The sequence below is a fragment of the Amphiura filiformis genome, chromosome 5 (genome assembly GCF_039555335.1).
Source record: "Amphiura filiformis chromosome 5, Afil_fr2py, whole genome shotgun sequence".
Taxonomy (NCBI): Eukaryota; Metazoa; Echinodermata; class Ophiuroidea; order Amphilepidida; family Amphiuridae; genus Amphiura; species Amphiura filiformis.
In genome coordinates, this window is record NC_092632.1 from 45225424 (window position 1) to 45244957 (window position 19534).

At 36.2% G+C, this 19534-nt stretch overlaps 1 protein-coding gene across 2 annotated transcripts in view; it reads left to right on the plus strand.

Moving 5' to 3' along the window:
- The window catches only part of LOC140153213 (uncharacterized), a 76152-nt gene extending 57505 nt beyond the window's left edge, over nucleotides 1-18647 (plus strand). The window contains exons 10-19 of one of the 2 annotated variants that reach the window (XM_072175898.1): nucleotides 1283-1400; nucleotides 3237-3420; nucleotides 9767-9882; nucleotides 11086-11161; nucleotides 12153-12284; nucleotides 13278-13329; nucleotides 14739-14882; nucleotides 15401-15538; nucleotides 16552-16626; nucleotides 17450-18647. In XM_072175898.1, the coding sequence (XP_072031999.1) occupies nucleotides 1283-1400; nucleotides 3237-3420; nucleotides 9767-9882; nucleotides 11086-11161; nucleotides 12153-12284; nucleotides 13278-13329; nucleotides 14739-14882; nucleotides 15401-15538; nucleotides 16552-16626; nucleotides 17450-17592 (1178 nt within the window). In that variant the 3' untranslated portion in view covers nucleotides 17593-18647. Of the gene's footprint in view, nucleotides 1-1282; nucleotides 1401-3236; nucleotides 3421-9766; nucleotides 9883-11082; nucleotides 11162-12152; nucleotides 12285-13277; nucleotides 13330-14738; nucleotides 14883-15400; nucleotides 15539-16551; nucleotides 16627-17449 lie in introns of both variants that reach the window. The other variant, XM_072175897.1, reaches the window with a different exon arrangement.
- Nucleotides 18648-19534: the final 887 nt, after the last annotated feature.

Consider the following 19534-nt stretch of genomic DNA (forward strand, 5'->3'; position numbering starts at 1 on the left):
AACCAATAATGTCCGGGAATAATACATAGGCCTAAATCCATTTGCATTGTAAAAAAATAATAAATGATAAATAAAATGCCCCTCACTTCCTCTTTTTTGATAACATGTGGACAATCAACTGGTATTTTGTTTTTACTTGACCTTTAAATAATTATATAAGTGGTTGTATTATCATGATTATTGCATCTGATATTTAGATCGCGGTCGCTTGTGTCAAATTATCCCGGCCAAAATGTCAACGCAACTCTAAACGCAGTAACCACAATGACGTCATCCGGAAAGCGCCCAATTTTCTACTTTTGATAAATGACGCAGCGATGTAAGCGTCGGAAGGGGTAAACCGAGTACCTTGTTTTTATTGTATTTTATTTCTAAAATAGTTAGTTCTTCAATTGTTTTAGATATTGATTCTATATTTTATGGGCTTTATTTTGATACCAAATGATATTTTCTTTCAATGGTCCCTTTAAGCCATAAAGAGGGATTATGCGATGGTGTATTCTGATTTGTACTAACTTGTATTTATAACTACTTGATATTTATAACAATGAATAGAGGGTATTCAGTATGATATCACTCATGACAGAGTCATCCGCATGTAAACAAATTATGTCCTCCATAAGGTAACACAGGGCAATTCACATGATAATACAACAAAACAAGTGATAGGTATGAATGGCTGTGGAATCGATCTAGAGACCTGTCCCTCTGTCATCTTAAGCTATTTTAGAATTGTCCTCCAACGTGGCTGTCATTTCAATTGTTATACCGTTCCGATTGGTTTATTGTTGTTCCGATTGGTTTATTACATACACTCTATAACCAAAGCAGACTCGTGTCATATTATATCACATATGGAAGAGAAAGTAGTGTAGCTCAGGTTTATTTCAAACTTTGCACCCGGAAACTTAGTTTCCAGCAGGTGCTTATTTACATACTATATATATAATGCACTTTTGATGATAACAGACTAGGTGCTATATTGGCCTCTTTAACTGTCATCTCAAAACAAGCTCTCCTACCCCAAAGTGGGTGTTCAGTGTGGTATGTCTTTTATATGTATGTTTAATTACCAAGTATGCTTTTGCCAAAGCCATCTACTGCATTGCTTGAAAACTTTTTCAGCATGCGTTTGGAGGGAGAACCTCGTCTTGGCAGCAAGCTGACGGATCAATGCAAAGGTACAAGCATATCAAAATTGTACTCCTGTTAATGTCATTGGCTTTATCACCAATTTCACATATTAAGTGATTATTTAACAATCATTTTTGTTGATTTACAGTAAAAAAGAAAACAACTCAACTGGAGAGGAAAAACAAGAGTTTGAAAGTGGTTGGAATTCGGAAAACCTACAAGAAAAAGATTGACCCTGCCAAAGATATCAGATCAGCAATAGACAGGTGAGAATGATAAATGATAATGGGCTATTCCTGTTGAAATCCATACTACCCTTGTTGAAGATTTAGCTAAAGTCTGTCACAGAGGGAGTATCAAGTTTTAATAGAATAGACAATTGGGTAACTTCCATTTGAAATACTCACTCAGTTGTGGAAGATATAGGTAAAGCCATAATACAGGGGGAGTGTGGGTTTCAAAATGATTAACTCTGACCAATTACATTTGAAAAACATACTCCCCCTGTGGATGATATTTCCAAAATCTTCCACAGGGGTAGTGTGGATTTTAAATGGAATAGCCCAGTGATAATAATCAGGTCTTGCAGGTGGAATACGTCTATAGCTTTCTGGAGACAGTAGTGTCCGCAAGTTATAAACGCGTGTCAAAAGGCAGTGTATCTGTAGGGCGCGGTCACTTTGTGTCACATCACGATAAAGATGCATGTGTATCACACACTGATGCTACGAGGCCGGTCGACTGCATATCCGTCAGTACACGCTTTTCAATACGGAATAAATGCTAACCTCTCGTGACATCATCCAAGCAGCAAAGTTCATTTCCCATTGAAAAGCGTGTAAAAACGGATATGCAGTTTACCGTTCTGCTACTGTCTCGAGGAAGCCAAGTGAACTATAGTCTGAGACTGAACCTAGTCTAGCAGAGCCCCAAATCCTGATCCATTGGAACTTGGGTTTTGACTAGAGTTTGAGTCCATTGGATTGAATATATTGTTTGAACAATTAGTTTAGTCGTTAGAAGTTGTGACAAACATACATGTAGCAACAATATTAAATGGCAATTGAATGTAAACCAGATACAAAGTTCAAAACTCCTTTGTGTGGGCAGCACATTTACCAATACCTGATATTATATCGATACTTTGACATCCTGAATGACTCTTCATGGTCTCAAATATCACATAAAAGTCTTTATTTAAAGTTTAAGATAATGCCCTAATGTAGATAACAATTTATGTTTAGCCAAACTAGTAATGAATCATGACAGTAGGAAGGATGTACTCATCTTGTATTGTTATACCAAGGTCATATATTATTATAACTTTCAAAAATGTTATGGTGTGAAAAGTCAATAGAGATTTGCTTCTGTTTGAAGTCATTCTCTATTTTAAGCCTTAACATAAGGCATGTCACAGGCAGTATAGTTTACTTTAGTTTCAGAATATAAACATACATGAAGCAATTTGTGTGTCAGTTTCTAAATATGAAATTGATACTAAGGAAAATGATTTGTATATTGAAAGTGAAATCAACAGTGATAACATGCTAGTCTATACCGGGAGTCTATATCATTTGTCTTAAAGCCATAATTTTCATCAAATTTTAATTTTGTTATTCATTACCTAAAATGCTGAGATAATATTAGTAATACCTGCCACGAATGATAGTGTGTTGCATTTGATACCATAAATCACATATGAACTGTTATACATCTGTGGTTAAGTGGTTTGTCCTTCCTTGGGTCCACTAATATACTTCCAATGGTCACTAGTCGGTGGCTTAATATGAACTGATCACACTTTGCATATAATCTGACTGAGACTTTTAATACTCCCTGTGTATATGTGTGCTAACAGGGTCCCAAACCTATTTGGTGTGTCCATAAACACCGCCTGCTGGATGTAACCAAGTACCTTGTCCAAATTCTCATTGAGGGATGAAGCGGTATGTGCATGGTGTTTCAAAGTGCTAATGACTGCTAGTAATTATGTTCAAATTGCTGTCCAGTTTGAAGTGTTAATCAGTTCGTGTGCTCTTGTGATATATACATTGAAGAGATTTTTCTTTTCTTTTCTTCTTTAATGAATGACATCATTACAGCTTAGCTACCAATCCAGAGAGTGCATTCTCAGCTATGTTAGCAGTATTCATTCAGGACTCCAGGGTGAAAGCACAGACAGAGAAACCTGATTTACTAATGAGAGATATCAGGCAATTTATGACAGGGATGAAGAACTTCTTATTCAACAGACAGGTGCCACAGGTGGATTCTGTCATGGACAAGGTAAGAAAAAAGTAAAAGTTACACTGAACGTAAGTCACAACATTAACATAAATATACTTTGATGAGCTTGTGATCTGCGGGAAATGTTAGGCTTTTACCACTACGCCGAAAAGTAGACCCATGTTACAAGTGATTAGAGTCACGCGGTAGCATGACCAGCAAGTTTTAAAAAAAACGACTGATAAAGAAGAATAAGAAGATGCACCGCGGGACTATATTTACACGAAACAAAACGCTATTGTTCTATGATATTTTTCGCTGGGTACAAAATATATCTAAAACCATGCTAAATCGTATTTACTATCATCTTGGTGTAGATTAGTCATCCAGTAAATAACATATAAGGTAAAGTTAAATCGAATTCTGGAAATAAAATTTGCAACTTACATGCGACAGTTGCGTCCGGTAACTCCGAACTTCATCAGGCATCTGATTGGTCACGTGACAAACGACGGGGAAGATCCTGCAAAGCCTGGTCCCAAGCGTGCGGCAGTTGAAAGCGGAGAAATATATATTTCATTTACTGGATGACTAATCTACACCAAGATATCAAGAACAATTTTGGGCAGGATTGCCTAACTCTCGTAAGAAATCACGAAAAAACGGCGAGGAAGATTGCAAACTTTAGGAACCATTTACGTTTTAGCCTACGGTGCCTACAGGGAAATATAACACCACGTAGTATCAAATTGAAGAGCAATGTAAAAGGACATAGAGTTGATAATATCTTACGTAACGCCGAAAGGAAACTTTTGAATGAAAGAATACGACAGATCAACTTCACAATTGACACTCTCAATGAGAAATACACCGATCAATCTAATCGTTTAGCGTCTTTATTACCAACTAATGAGTTTGAGAGGGTAACTGAGTTCACCAAAGTTGCACAGCTTGATCAACACTTTGCAACCAAGCGTAGACACATCGATAAATTCGCGAATTATAAAACTTCTAAAGCGGATTTAGACACTAACTGGCGTTCTACTGGTGGTCAAATTGACTTAGAATCTAAGCAGAAGTGGGTGAAAAACTTGTCTGATAGATCGCTGAGTGAAAGTGAAGTGTCGGTTCTAGCCAAAGGATTGAACTTTGCTGTGACTCCTAATAAAGTTCCAATCGCTGATATTGTCACTGCCACAGAGACTGCGATCAAACAAGCTAAGCTAGATCAATCTAAAGCTGAAAGCCTACGGCATAAGGTTAGCACTACTTTATGTAACGCTAAACTCCCACCTCCAAATACCACCAAGGAAGAAAGAAAAGCCCTTGATGAGTTAGCTAAGGACAAGGACATTGTCATCGTGCCAGCGGACAAAGGCAAGTGTGTTGTAGTTTTAAATATATCGGACTACGATAAGAAATGCCAACTCCTTCTGAAAGATAAAAAGACCTATAAGTCTATCGGCTACAACCCTACTAGCGGTTACAGGAAACAGGTTACAGAATATATTAACAAAGTTCATTCATGAGGGAGCTATTGACGTCAGCTTAAAATACAGACTGACCCTCCCACAGAACCTAGTGTCCCAGCTTTCTACGGTTTACCGAAAGTGCACAAGCCGGAACCCATTCCTGTCAGACCGATTATTAGTAGCATCGGATCAGTGACATATAATTTAGCCAAGCACGCTGCCAAGATCATTGGCCCCCTAGTTGGTCAGTCCCCCCACCACTTAAAGAACACTCAGGATTTTGTTCATAAAATCCAGGACATCAAGCTTACAGGGAATGAGATTATCACATCATACGACGTGACCGCTCTATTCACATCCATTCCTCCCGACGATGCTATAACAGTGGTGAAAGAATATCTCTCCAAGGACAAGACTCTAGGTGACCGAACGAATTTATCGGTGGACCAAATCATTGAACTCTTAACCATCTGTCTCAAGACTACGTATTTCTCATATAACAACAAATTCTTCATTCAACAATATGGCTGTGCCATGGGTTCAGCTGTCTCACCTATTGTTGTTAACATCTACATGGAGAATTTTGAGCAGATCGTGCTAGACAAATATCCGGGAAACCCTCCTAAATTGTGGCTGCGCTACGTCGATGATACTTTTGTTGTTATTGATAGGAATGAGGCTGCCTCTTTTTACAAATTCATCAACGAGGTAGACCCAAACATCAAGTTTACCCAGGAGGAGTGTGTTGATAACAAGCTAGCCTTTTTGGACTGTCAAGTTCACATTCACGAGGACGGATCACTCAAGTCCACGGTTTACAGGAAACCAACTCATACGGACTTTTACTTACAATTTGACTCTCATCATCCCCTAATACATAAACTCGGGTGATCAGATCCCTGCAACATCGGGCTAATACCATTATCAGCGACCAAGAGGATCTTCCTGGAGAACAAAATCACATTCAGAAATCCCTGGGTTGCTGTGGCTACCCCAACTGGGCCTTCACCAAAGCTAAAAAGACCAAAGAGCACACACAGAATCAAAAGCAGAAACGGGCACGGGTACCCAGGTAACAATACCCTACATATCTGGCTTGTCAGAAAGGATCAAGAATACTCTTAAGTCCTTTGGGATCGCAACGCCTTACAAACCCACCAACATCATCAGGGGAAGTTAGTCCACGTTAAGGATAAACCCCCAAGGACAAGCAGAGTAATTTGGTGTATGGCATAACCTGTGCGGCTACTGACTGTGGTGAAGCCTACGTGGGAGAGACCAAACAGTCTCTCAGGGCTAGGATAAATCAACATCGGAGACCTAGCTCCAGCGAAGCTCAGAACTCTGCAGTTTTCAATCACTGCAAAACAACGGAACACTTCTTTAAGCCAGAGGAGGTTGTGATCCTCGACAAAGAAGAAAAGTGGTTCGACCGGGGTGTCAGGGAAGCCATTTGGGAGAGAGTGGAGCAGCCAGCCATCAACAAAAAGGGGACTCCGCTTTCAACTGCCGCACGCTTGGGACCAGGCTTTGCAGGATCTTCCCGTCGTTGTCACGTGACCAATCAGATGCCTGATGAAGTTCGGAGTTACCGGACGCAACTGTCGCATGTAAGTTGCAAATTTTATTTCCAGAATTCGATTTAACTTTACCTTATACGTATTTACTATCCAAAGTGTAATATTTTAATAACTCATTAATTCAAAAAGTTACACCAATCATACAGTCAATCCGATTGTTGATAATAAATAAACATTCTTGCTTTATTTCACGCGGTATTTCATAGCCAAAATTAGTGGAAAATCATAGCTAATCATACTGATATCCACAATCTTTCGTCACTGCTACAGCCATACATGGCTGTCACTGTCGACTACCTTTTGAGATTCACTTTCAAATATACCCTAGTATATTCCTGGATACCCTACATACAAATTCTGGATCCCATTCGCCAAAAAATCAAGTTTTTCGCAATTCTTTTATTCTTTCCGGACCACAGCATACATTCATATTAATAAATACTCCACTTTCACACGTCGTTATAACGGGTCGTCCCCGTGGCGGCGGTTAAGGTCCTGGACTTCTAATCCATTTATGAATTTTTGCTCAGGTTCAAACTTCCCACCACTTTTTTTTTTTCTTAATGTTTTATTAACCAATGTATTGTCATAAATCAAGAATAACACCATCTCGAACATCCATTGCTATTATGATATTATTTTTTTTCATCAAACAAACATGTCTGATTTTTTATTCTCATCTAGGCCTAGGCCTAGGCCTACTTTCACCATCCAGATGCTTTCACCATGCCTGACTATCATGACATCTTCGTTATTTAAAACACATTTATCATTGGCTCTGTTCACAGTTCAATCTGAAATTATATTTGCAATAAATATTATAAATTGTCACAAATTAAAATCACAAACCGCGAAAGATCGCCAACAACTGCCGCTGAATATTGATATCAAACTAGATTTCACCGCAGGGCTATAAAGAACCATAAACCGCGACATTTGGATATCCAACTAGATAGCCCAGCAGGGCTACAAAGAATCACACACCACGAAATATGGATATCCAACAGGCTTAAACTATAAATTAGCTCCCGATAGAGGGCAGGGCCTGATAAGGGTAATTAAAATCACAAACCGCGAAAAGATCGCTGACAACCGCCGCTAATAGGGATATCCAACTAGATTGCCCGCAGGGCTACAAAGAACCACAAACCGCGAAATTTGCATATCCAACAAGATTGCCCGCAGGCTTATCGATTATAAAGAACCACAAACCGTGAAATATGGATATCCAACAAATTAAGACCACAAACCGCGAAAGATCGCCAACAACTGCCGTTAAATTTGGATATCCAACTAGATTGCATCGCAGCGCTATAAAGAACCACAAACCGCGAAATTTGGATATCCAACAAGCTTAAACTAATTAACTGCCGATAGAGGGCTTGATAAGGGAAATTAAAATCACAAACCGCGAAAGATCGCCGACAACCTCCGCTTAATAGGGATATCCAACTAGATTGCCCCGCAGGGCTACAAAGAACCAAAAACCGCGAAATGTGGATATCCAACAAATTAAGACAATAAACCGCGATAAAATGAAATGAAATGAAATGAAGAACCACAAACTGCGAAATTTGGATATGCAACTAGATTGCCCCACAGGGCTACAAAGAACCACAAACCACGAAATATGGATATCCACCAAGCTTAAACTATAAATTAGCTCCCGATAGAGGGCAGGCTTGATAAGGGAAATTAAAACCACAAACCACGAAAGATCGCAGATAACCGCCGCTTACTAGGCATATCCAACTAGGTTGGCCCGCAGGGCTACAAAGAACCACAAACCGCGAAATTTGGATATCCAACTAGATTGCCCACAGGCCTATAGATTATAAAGAACCACAAACCGCGAAATATGGATATCCAATAAATTAAGACCACAAACCGCGATAAACGAAATGAAACGAAATGAAGAGCCACAAACCGCGAAATTTGTATTTGCAACTAGCTTGCCCCACAGGGCTACGAAGAACCACAAACCACGAAATATGGATATCCAACAAGCTTAAACTATAAATTAGCTCCCGATAGAGGCCAGTGCTTGATAAGGGAAATTAAAACCACAAACCACGAAAGATCGCAGATAACCGCCTTAATAGGCATATCCAACTAGGTTGGCCCGCAGGGCTATAAAGAACCACAAACATTCAAACACGATTATCTTGCCTAGTCGGGGCATTTAGACGCTTCCGTAGTATAGGCTTAAATATATGCGCATTTACCAGTTCCAACTTGGAAGTAAATCGGACTTACTCTCCGTATCTCTCTGGCATTGTCAACATTGGGTGTGTGCTGTTTATATTTACATTTTCTGTACATATTTACGTTGCCTTGAATAATTTAAGTATATTAAAATATATATTGATCATTGTGTACGCCTCAGTCACGCGTGACGAGCAAGTTTTAAAAATAAACGACTGATAAAGTTTTGTTTAATTATTTATTGTCATAAATCATGAACAGCAACTTCAAACATCTATTTTTCGTTTTATGGAGCACTTTGTAACCTGATGACTTTCAAAGCTTGGAGCTGCTTGGTTACATTCATAAAAAGAAAAGAAATCTACCAAAAAAACGTTGACAACGTAAAGAAATCAGCAAGTTTAAAAAAACCCACCTCGGCTCACTTTTTGAAACTTGGTCCCATTTTGAATACCAACAGGAAATCAGTGTTTTTATTTTATTTCAACAGAATACAGCGTTTCCAACAAGATTACAAGCCTACTACACTTCTGGAAATGTTTTAAATTTATATAAATATGATAAAGTTTAAATCAATACCTTTTACAAATGGGACCAAGTTTCAAAAAGTGAGCCGAGGTGGGTTTTTTAAACTTGCTGATTTCTTTACGTTGTCAACGTTTTTTGGTAGATTATAGTTGACATGTCTGCTCTATATTTTACGAGTTAAAGAAAGTAGACAAAGTATAGGACTTGAATTAATAATTTGTGATGCTTCTGGCGAGATGTCAAAAGACAATCCTCAAAATAAAATATATTGATATTAATCCGCCAATTACGAGCTGATCAAAGTATAGATGTAAATATTTCCACATATACAACATAAAAACAAAAGAAAAATCCCCTGAAGCAACAAAAAAAAACCCATCATTCTATGGACCTGACCGACCTAGATTTTGCTCTACTGCAACAACAAGGAAGTGCTTTTTAATGTAATAGAGAACATACTAAAACAGTACATCTTTTGAAATTGTCCTTGTTAGTACTCATTTTATTATATACTTTTGTGCCATAAGAAGATGGAAAGATAAAGAGAAATGTTTATATTCATGTATCTCCTGAAAGTAGTAAATTAAATGCATCCATTGTGTTTCTTGTTCTGTTCTTTAGTATCCTGATCTGAGCATGAGTGAATTAGATGCAATTGTAGAGGGCGCTCTTCATCTTTACATTCTCAAGCCACTGAAGGATGACATCTATCAGTGTTTTATTAATGAAGTCAAAAGGTAATACAATTATGGACGTCTAGCATGCTTTGCATGACCAATGACATGCAAAGAAGGAATGTGTATTGTGATTTATTGTGATATGCTCTGTGAAAAAATGAAATCCAGGGATCTCCCTCAACACACATAAAAGTCACCATCAGTTTGAAAAAGACACAGAGTCGTCGTGTCGAAAGCTCACGTAAGTGAACAAATTTAGTTGTGTGTAACGGTTTAAACTCTACCAACACATAAAAGTAAATCAAGTTTGAAATTATTGTTGAATAGACCAATACCAATAAGCCCAATCGGCATTGTAACTTCCGGTTTTTGAGAGCAGTTTTGGGACATTTTGACCTCTGACATATCGAGGAAATTGCTGTAATTATTATTGATTAATTTATTATTGTAATAATGTTATCATTAAAAATATATAAATAATTAATTTATAAAATAAACATGTTTTTTTGGTTTGTTTTCATTCTTGTAAAACATTTTAAATTATATTTTTTATGCACAAAAACCAATTTTTCTGAATTTCCCGATAGGTCAGAGGGCAAAGTGTCCCAAAACTGCAAAAACTGTCCCACAATGCATTGAAAACTTCCAATGCCGATTTGGCTTATTGATAGAAAATGATTGTGAAATTAACTCATATCCTTACCCTGACAGGAATTGTATGATCGAGAACAATTAAAGATTAGCATGAGTGCAGCTAAGTGCAATGCAAATGTTACAGTGCAAGAATTGTAGTGTGCTTGTAGGATTCCTTTGATCAACTAAATTCAAATCAAATCAATTCCACCAATATGGTACAGGTTAAAGCATTTTTAAGAGAAGCATCTTGTGCATGTTTTTGTTTGTTGATGATTGTTCAAGGATGTTTAAATATGGAATGAATAGAGCATGATTTTCCAGTACTAGTGCAGCTCAATTATGTGTATACACTGAATTAAAGATGTCATTAGAGAATGGTGGTCTTGTTTAATCAACTATCTGATATAACCTGAGGGCTACCATTATTATAAGTGGCTGAGTTCTATGCAGAAACATAATGGTATCGCCAACGCCTGCAGTCGTGTTATATTGTCTCATATAACATGACTAGGAACGAATAAAAATTGCATATAGATTCTCAAGTGTGTAAGAGAGTATAGTAACTTAATGCTTTTATTTATATGTTACCACTCACAGTCGGCACATCTGCCTTTCTTTTCTCAGCAGGAATGGGTCACTGGCAATACTAGATCACAACATACAGACTGCCAAGTTAAGATCTATGGAGGAACTCGGTATAAAGGTGAGGAATACTAAATGAATCTGATATTGGATGAATGTAAACCTGGAACAGAGAGTTATATATTTGCTCACTTATGTAATATTTCAATGTGAAGTTTGGTATTTAAAGAAGAGGCTAACATGAGTCCTGGACTGAATAGTGTAAATATGTATTAGCCCTGGATGAAGCATTCAGCAGATCTAGATTATATGAACTGGCCATATCAAAAAGATGCAACTGTGCTCAGTACTACACACCAACATTTACATGCTTTTGTTAGTGACAGCCATTATATTATTCCATTGAATTCATTATTCCATTCATGGTAATAAAGTCTGCACAAAAAGTAATGCAGCTGTTATAAATATGCCTATGGCTTCAGAACTAGTATGTTTCAACATAGAAAGAAGGATGCTTTATTTACGCGCATTTTGGTACCCCATTTGTCCATTGTCGTTCAATATTAACAACACAGGAGTGCTTTTAAAGAAAAATGCCTGAATTTAAAAGAATTTACAGCGATCAATGGTTATTATGCAAGCGTTGTGGCACGTAAAATCCACCATTATCTTCTGCGCTGACTTCAAATCAATACAAATAGCAGCAACTTTTGAATTTGGGTATTTGTCTTTAAAAAACATTGCTGTGATGCTAATATTGAATGAAAATGGACGAATGGGGCATCAAAATGCGCGTAAATAAATCGTTCTTGTTTCTATGTTGAAATAATGTGAAAACAATTATTAGTTCTAAAGCTATAGGCGGATTGATAACAGCTGTGTTACTTTTTACATACACAATATTTATTTACACATTTGAATACACATTCATTATGCTTAGAAAAAAATCGGGAGGTACATTAAGTGTCCTTGAGTGACACACAAACATGGCGGAATTGGCACTTGATTTTACCTCATTGGTTTGAATACAACTGTCTATTTGTTACAAAAGAAAGCTCACTAATGTATAACTATTATGCTAATTGTCACAATTTGTCTTTTTGTTGTTGCAGTCTAATTATGTTCCACCACATATGGAGGCTATGAGTGAAATCAAGTCACTGATCATACAGATGGAGTTATCCTTTTCACCCATCAAGAAACTGGACTATCTCCTACAAATCGTTACCTCTGTATACAATACAGTAAGTCTACAGTCAGTAACACCTCAATTATTGTCAATTCATAAACCATCTGCAACCACTGGATGCTGCTATTGTACTATGGAGATGAAATGTATGGCAAAGTGGTCTACAGGGATACACTTTTTTGCTGCACACTTTTGACAGGAGCATATTTCCACAATGTTAATAAGGTGACTGGGAAGCATAGTATGTATTCTTTATGCATCATACGCATTGTTAATTTCGCCGTCATATGCATACCTGCCAACATTGTAAAAATAAAAATCTGTACAGGGTGCGCACGACTCGGGCGTGCGAAGCACACGCTTACCCGTAACGGCGCATACTTGCCAACCTTTGGAACTAAGGTTGGTGTCTACTTAGAGTGAAGTGAGAAGCAAAACAAAACTTTGGAAAAGTACTAAATTACTTGTTATTCAAGGTTGGATTTTTTTTTTTGAATTAAATTTTTTTTTCTAATTAAAAAAAAAAATTCAACTTTAGAGAACCACTGGACCTATTCTGAAGTGCTAAGATCATTCACAGGTAATTTGAAAAAAATTTGAAAAAAAAATTACGAAAAAAATTCGCCAAAGTCGCCAAAAACTTTGAAAAAAAAAATATATATATATATATATATATATATGTATTTTTTTTTTCTTGCATTTTCAAAAATCGGATTTTCCGATTTTTGTGATCTTTGACCTCAAAAATCGGAACGAATCCGATTAAATTGGAACAGTTGGCAGGCATGCATATGCATTGTGAGTTGGGCCTTGTCAACATCGCCGAAGTTCACTCTCACCAAAAACTGATGGGATACCAAACCTGAACCAAACATTTTGATACAGCCTGTATATAATAATGATTGATAATTTTTGTTGTTGGGTAATCCTTGTGCAGATGGTAACAAGTCACTATGAAAATGTTTTTAAAGTAAATTAAAACAGTAATGAAATGTAGTACTAGTACATTATAACAATCAATTGTATTCTTATGTGTTTGTAACTACAGGTTGTTGATAAGAACTCGGGCAGGGAAGTAGTACAGTCTATGGGAGCTGATGGTAAGTCTATAGGTCTTCTTAAGTCCAGCATTTTATATATTTCCATTTAAAGAGTTTGTTGTCGAAGATGTTGTTTCTGGTTAGTAGAGGGTGTCAACTCAAACATAATTTAAAACTGATCAACAATACTTACATTTATAAAATTTATATCAAACAAAAGGATAATATTTTTACCATTAATCTCTGTAAATATACTTTGCACAGTATGTATGTCATAGTCAATATGTATGTCATATTTTGACTATTTCTCATTGACATTGACCTAGTATAGATTAGGGTGACAGACTTCCTGTTATAGATCTGTGGGGTACTTCCTGTGTGTTTGTGAAAGTAAACTTATACTTATGTGAACTTGACTCTAAAGAAATCAAATTTGCCATGCTACCTTCTCATCTCCATTTGTAGCATGATCCACAACAAAGGAGTTGATTGGGAGAAAACAAAGTAATGATAAATTTGGTAGAATATCATTAATAGTTATACAGAACAACCTGTATGGACTTAAAGAAAATTATTGCACTGCTGTAATCGATGGATATACTATACCTTTCTTTGAAATGGTGCTAGTAATGAAAACTGAAAGTGAGACAAGCATAATATAGTATGCTACATTTGCTTTGCCTTGGTACATTGTGAATGTTATACATATAATAACATTAAGGCAAATACTTCTATTTTACTTCCGTAACAAAGGACTGATATGACATTTAGACAAAAAGTTTTAAAATGCAGATATTTGTCAAGTCTCTTTGATTTTATAAATGTGTGCAATGTTGTTTAAATATCATTGTTACATTATTTAATTGTATATTACATGAAGCACATTTTGATTAGGTTAATTTCTTTTTACTAATATTGGATAAAAGAAAAAACTAATATGAAAAAATTGCTAGCAAAAGACTATTTGCCAAGGATATTAGAGAAACAGAGAAAAATGTAAGATGGTAAAATTTAGCATTATATGAAGTGAACCATTGGTATTGGTAAGTGCATTACTGTAAACCCATGTCAAGGGAGGGTGGGGCAAAGATAAGGTGTGCATGATTTTGGCCTGATATGCATAAATTATAGGTTTTTGATAGGGATTGTAAAGTCTTCCTGCTGACCTGCTTTTGGATCATAACCAGTGTGTTAAACTGGTCAAAATGACAATGCTGAAGTCAATTTTGAGAGAGCACAGAATTTGGTGATTAGATTACAATGAGGTATTATGATTTTTTTTTGTTAATCACCTTAAATACTATGCACTCAATTGGGATTTAAAAATTTGGGCTGTAAAAGCTATCTGGGAAGATGGCACACTACCCCTTCTCTCCCCTAATACGCTGCTGAACCATGTCGTTGTAATGCCTCATATTTAAAGGACAAGTTCTTCATTGACTAATATAGAGCTATGTATATTTCCACAGATTTTCTGCCTATGTTCATCTATGTGTTGGTGCAGTGTGAGGCTGTTAACATTGAGGTTGAAGCTGACTATATGTGGGGTTTACTAGAACCATCTAAGCTTTCTGGTGAAGGAGGATACTATCTTACAACCTTGAGTAGTGCAAGTAAGTGAAAAATTGAGACATATGGTATAAATGTCAAAAGAGAAACTTATGATGCAACCAGGCAATCAATGCAAATCATATTGTCAGCAGAATTGTTGTAAATGGTTTTATATTTCTTTGCACTTATGATAGTCTTGCATATAACACAAATACTGAACCATGGAGCAAAACCATTAAAAGAAGTCTCCTAAACTGAGTAAGCCATCTATACAGACTCCCAAAAGAAAGCACGCCAAGCTGTAGCTTAATTGCAACGGAAAACTAAACGCCCTGTTGGTCGACCAAAACAATGTGAGTGGCGCTAATGCAAAGAGAGATAAACACACAGACTCTGACACAGACCAAAGACAGAAAAAGTCACACCATATATTTTCTCCCATACCTATTTTGTTTTTTAATAGAAAATAATTATATTGTTTATAAGTAAAGCCTATTTTTGGCCACATGTAACTAATATCAGAAAGACAAGTTACAACACTTGCACTTAATTTGTTCACCTAATTTTCATCTCTTTTCAGTCTGTATACTGAAACAATTTGAGCAGGAGACACAATCAGAGACCAAAGGTTTCTTATCTGTCATGGTTGCTATGGAAACCAATGAAATCATTGATAGGACAATACCAGTATTGCCTGGGATGACTGCTGCTGATATCTGTAAGTAAAATGAGGGAATTACTGTATTATTTATTGTGTGGGCCAAGCCATACAGTGTTCATCATGTGGAATGCTGCTCACCTGTCAGGTCTTATAACACATTATGCAGGCTCTATTGGTTGGTTGGCTGGAATTTAACAATGAACAAACAAAACTGGAATTAAACACCATTCAAAATTAAATCAAGCAAACAAAACAATACACATGATTTTCTCATCACAGGATCTAATTCTTGCAGACAGCAATGGTAGTTGAAATCAATCATTATCTGATAACATCTTTGAATGTGAGAAACAACTGAAATGAATAGAAGTACCCACCAGACTCTCCTTAATAGTGCAATAGAGAAAAACAGAAAACTGAGTTTTGAATGAAAATGAGGCAGTGTCTAGTGAATGCATGGTGAATACTATATTCACTTTAATAAAGACAATTTTAGATAAAATTTTAGATAAAATTAAGCTATTATCTACATCTTTATGATCATCAATTTAAAAGAGACGAATAAACATTTTACCAAAGGGAACAAATGTTTTTGTTCAGATGGAACTGACCCGTGTAAGTTTACAAATTGGAAATTTTTCTATTTATCAGTAGCAGTTTAAACAAGCAACAGAAAATATAGGAGCACCTGATATTTTAGCTGTAACATATACCTCTCATTAGAGGTGAATCTAGATGTGTCTTTATTCCCGGGGCTTGGTAACACTGAGTCTGATATTATAAATGTTCACAACTAGAGATAGGAAGAGTATTTTCTCATGGTTTGGACCAAGTTCATATCTGCAATAGCTTCCAGGTATCATATTTTTAAATGTATACAATATAGAATGCAGACATTATCAAATGTTTATACGGCAGCTATTGCACATAGGGCTTTCTGGCACAATTTGTACGAAGAAGACATCATTTGAGAGGACCAGATAACACCTTCTGAACACACGATGAAAGACGTGGCAGACTTAACCCATCAAGTACACATTATAACAGAGTTCCTGTTGCCTTCATTTCAGGTCGAATTATTTCCCATAAGATGCAGATAGAGAATGCTGAAGATGACTACCATCTCTACCTCATTGCAGATAAAGGTCAGTTACCTCCTCGTATCTTATATTCATCAACATTTAAAATGAGTTATTATCTATTCCAGCACCAGTGACACATTAATTTCCCTGGACATTTGGGTGTATTTAAAATAGGTATTAGTATTTAACTTTAAAATCAATATAGGAGTTGGAGTGTTACTTTTCATTCTCCTTCAGTGAACAGAGGCCCAATCCTACCCAGGCAAATATGCATGAGATGTCACTGGAGTTGGAACAGATAATAACTCAATTGATGATTATATAAATCCAGTTCCCACTTGTGCGATGATTCCTATGAAGAAGAACCAAATCTTGGAGTTTAAAATGGGCAGGAATAGCTTAAAATGAAGGATAAGACAATAACATTGTCATTAGGTAATGTTTTTAATATGAAAAAAATGGCAAAAAGGAAGAAAAATATGAAGCTCATTTCAATTGCAATTCAATTTTTCACATATTAGATTGTTTTTGGTCCCATCACTTGCTGGGTATGATAATGTTAGCACACCCACTCTTTTTACACAAATCTTTTTTTGACCAAATCACTGATAGTGTAAACTATGCAGGGTGAGGTACGATATGATGCCTCGTAATTTCTGAATTCATTTAATTTCAAATATCTCTCCATATTTCTGTTGTCACCAATCATAGAACTAAAACCTATGAAATGATAATTCTGTCATTACTTTGGACTGAATTAAAAGAAACTTAAACATTTGATGTCACTAGATTGAACATGCTGTAAATTAAAGTGGAAGATAAAACACCACTAACTTGTTTAATTTTTCCTTCCTTTCCTCAACCGTTAATTCCTTTTCACATACAGAGGTACCACGGAAGTGTGAAGATTCATGGTGCCCAATGTACGTCAAGAGCGACATTGAAACTAAAAACAAGAACTCACAAGTCCGATTTGGATACAGACATAAGAAGCGTCAAGTAGAATGGCCACCACCTTCTGAAGAATAGGGCATTAGCATATGTGACAATCCACCGTACTATTTCATATTATTGTAAATAAGTTGAATTCTAATATCTATTACTCTCTTTTTTATGCAGTTGTGTGACCAAATTGTGTGCTATATTTTTCTGGTTCTATAATTGCTGAAATATATATATATAGATATATAGATATTTTTTGAAATCAAGTTGGGTATTCACAAAGGTACCAATAGGGTTAATGAGATGAGGCAATATTATCAAAATACGAGAGGGAAAATCCCGTGCCATTTTTTGTGATTAAGGTACGGAATTGGTTTTAATATCATCAACTGACTTCAAAGAATATAATAGGAAAAATCTTGATGGCAAAATTATACATGCTCAGAAATTCAAAATCTTTTTTTTACCTTTCTCGGTGCATTTGTTTTGATTAATGCTGCACTTCTACATGCATACCAATGTGTGATCTTTGTAATTGTGCTTGCATGTACAAGAGTCTATGCATATGATTTAATGCTGCAACCAATTTAAGGGGGTACTACACCCCTGGCCAATTTTGTGCCTATTTTTGCATTTTTCTCAAAAATTATAGTGCATTGGTGACAAATAAGATATGTATATTATAGGGGCAAGGACTACAACTAGTACCCCCTTAACACATCAACCAATTGATAAAACTGTGTAGACAATCTTTATCTGGGTATAAATCAAATCTTAATTTGAACCACCTGATTCTTACCAGTTTCATGTCAACAGTATTGGTCAAGGTTCAGGGATTTCATTCACTCTTTACAATGTGTCTTCTTATTTGAGTACCAACTCTACCTTCAAAGTTTGTGCTTCCAAGTCACACTTATCACTTTTTTTGTATGGATTGATCATTTTCCGAGTGCACTTCCATGTAATGTTAAGTGAGCCTAAACATATTACACTCGGATGTGGTATTCATTTATAGCAATGTTTTGAATGAAAAGATCTAGAACTTGGATACAACAGTTTGCCAAATATTGCTGATAGATCATAAGGATTTACCGTACTGACGCGAATATAGTCCCACCTTCGAGTAAAGCCCACACCCAAATTTTCGAAAAATTTCAGAAATTAAAAAAATTGAATTTGAATGCATTTTGATATCATTAATAGAGTATGACATGAAAACAAAGTATCAATTTTCATATTAAAAACACAAAACTTCGTGCAAAATTCAATTTTTTAAAAAAATCAACCATGAATGATCCTAGCATTTAGGTCTAGATCCAGGAAAAAAAAAATTTAATTCGAGTATAGTCCCACCCCCCAATTTTGAAAAATGTTCACCCAAAAATGGGGTGGGATTATACTCGAGTCAGTACGGTATTATATTTTCACATTTCAAGAGTATCCACTGGCTTTTCAATAAACATCAAAATTGATGGTTACCAATCATTTTGATACAGCTTGTATTTGTTGCTTTGGGCTATTCCAGTTGTAATCCACGCAGCCACTATGGAAGATGTGACCTTAATCTCCCACACGGGTTCAATTTCAAATGAAGTCACCCATTCGGGGAAACCCCATTTGAAATTCACTCACTCTGTGTCGAAGATGAAGGTCATGTCTTCTAAGACCACAGAGAGTGTATGGATTTCAACTGGAATGGCCCAATTGAATCATGTATGTTTAGGTATTGAGAATTTATTCAAAATTATGATTACACTGTTTCATAATCAGAGAGATAACATGCTGCAGTGGTCTGAGCAGCAACATCCTGAAATGGTTCAAGTTTGGACACTCATCAATAGAAGTCACTCATCATCAATATAAGCTGACCATCACTGGCAATGTGAGAAAGTTATACAGTAAAATAGAGCCAAAATATTTCAACAAGTCACAGCTGCATGCTGAAATCTCTAGTGAAACCATACAATCATGACTTTGTATGAAATGCAACAAAGTGTGGTTCAAAATTGAATTTTTTTTTCTAAGGCCA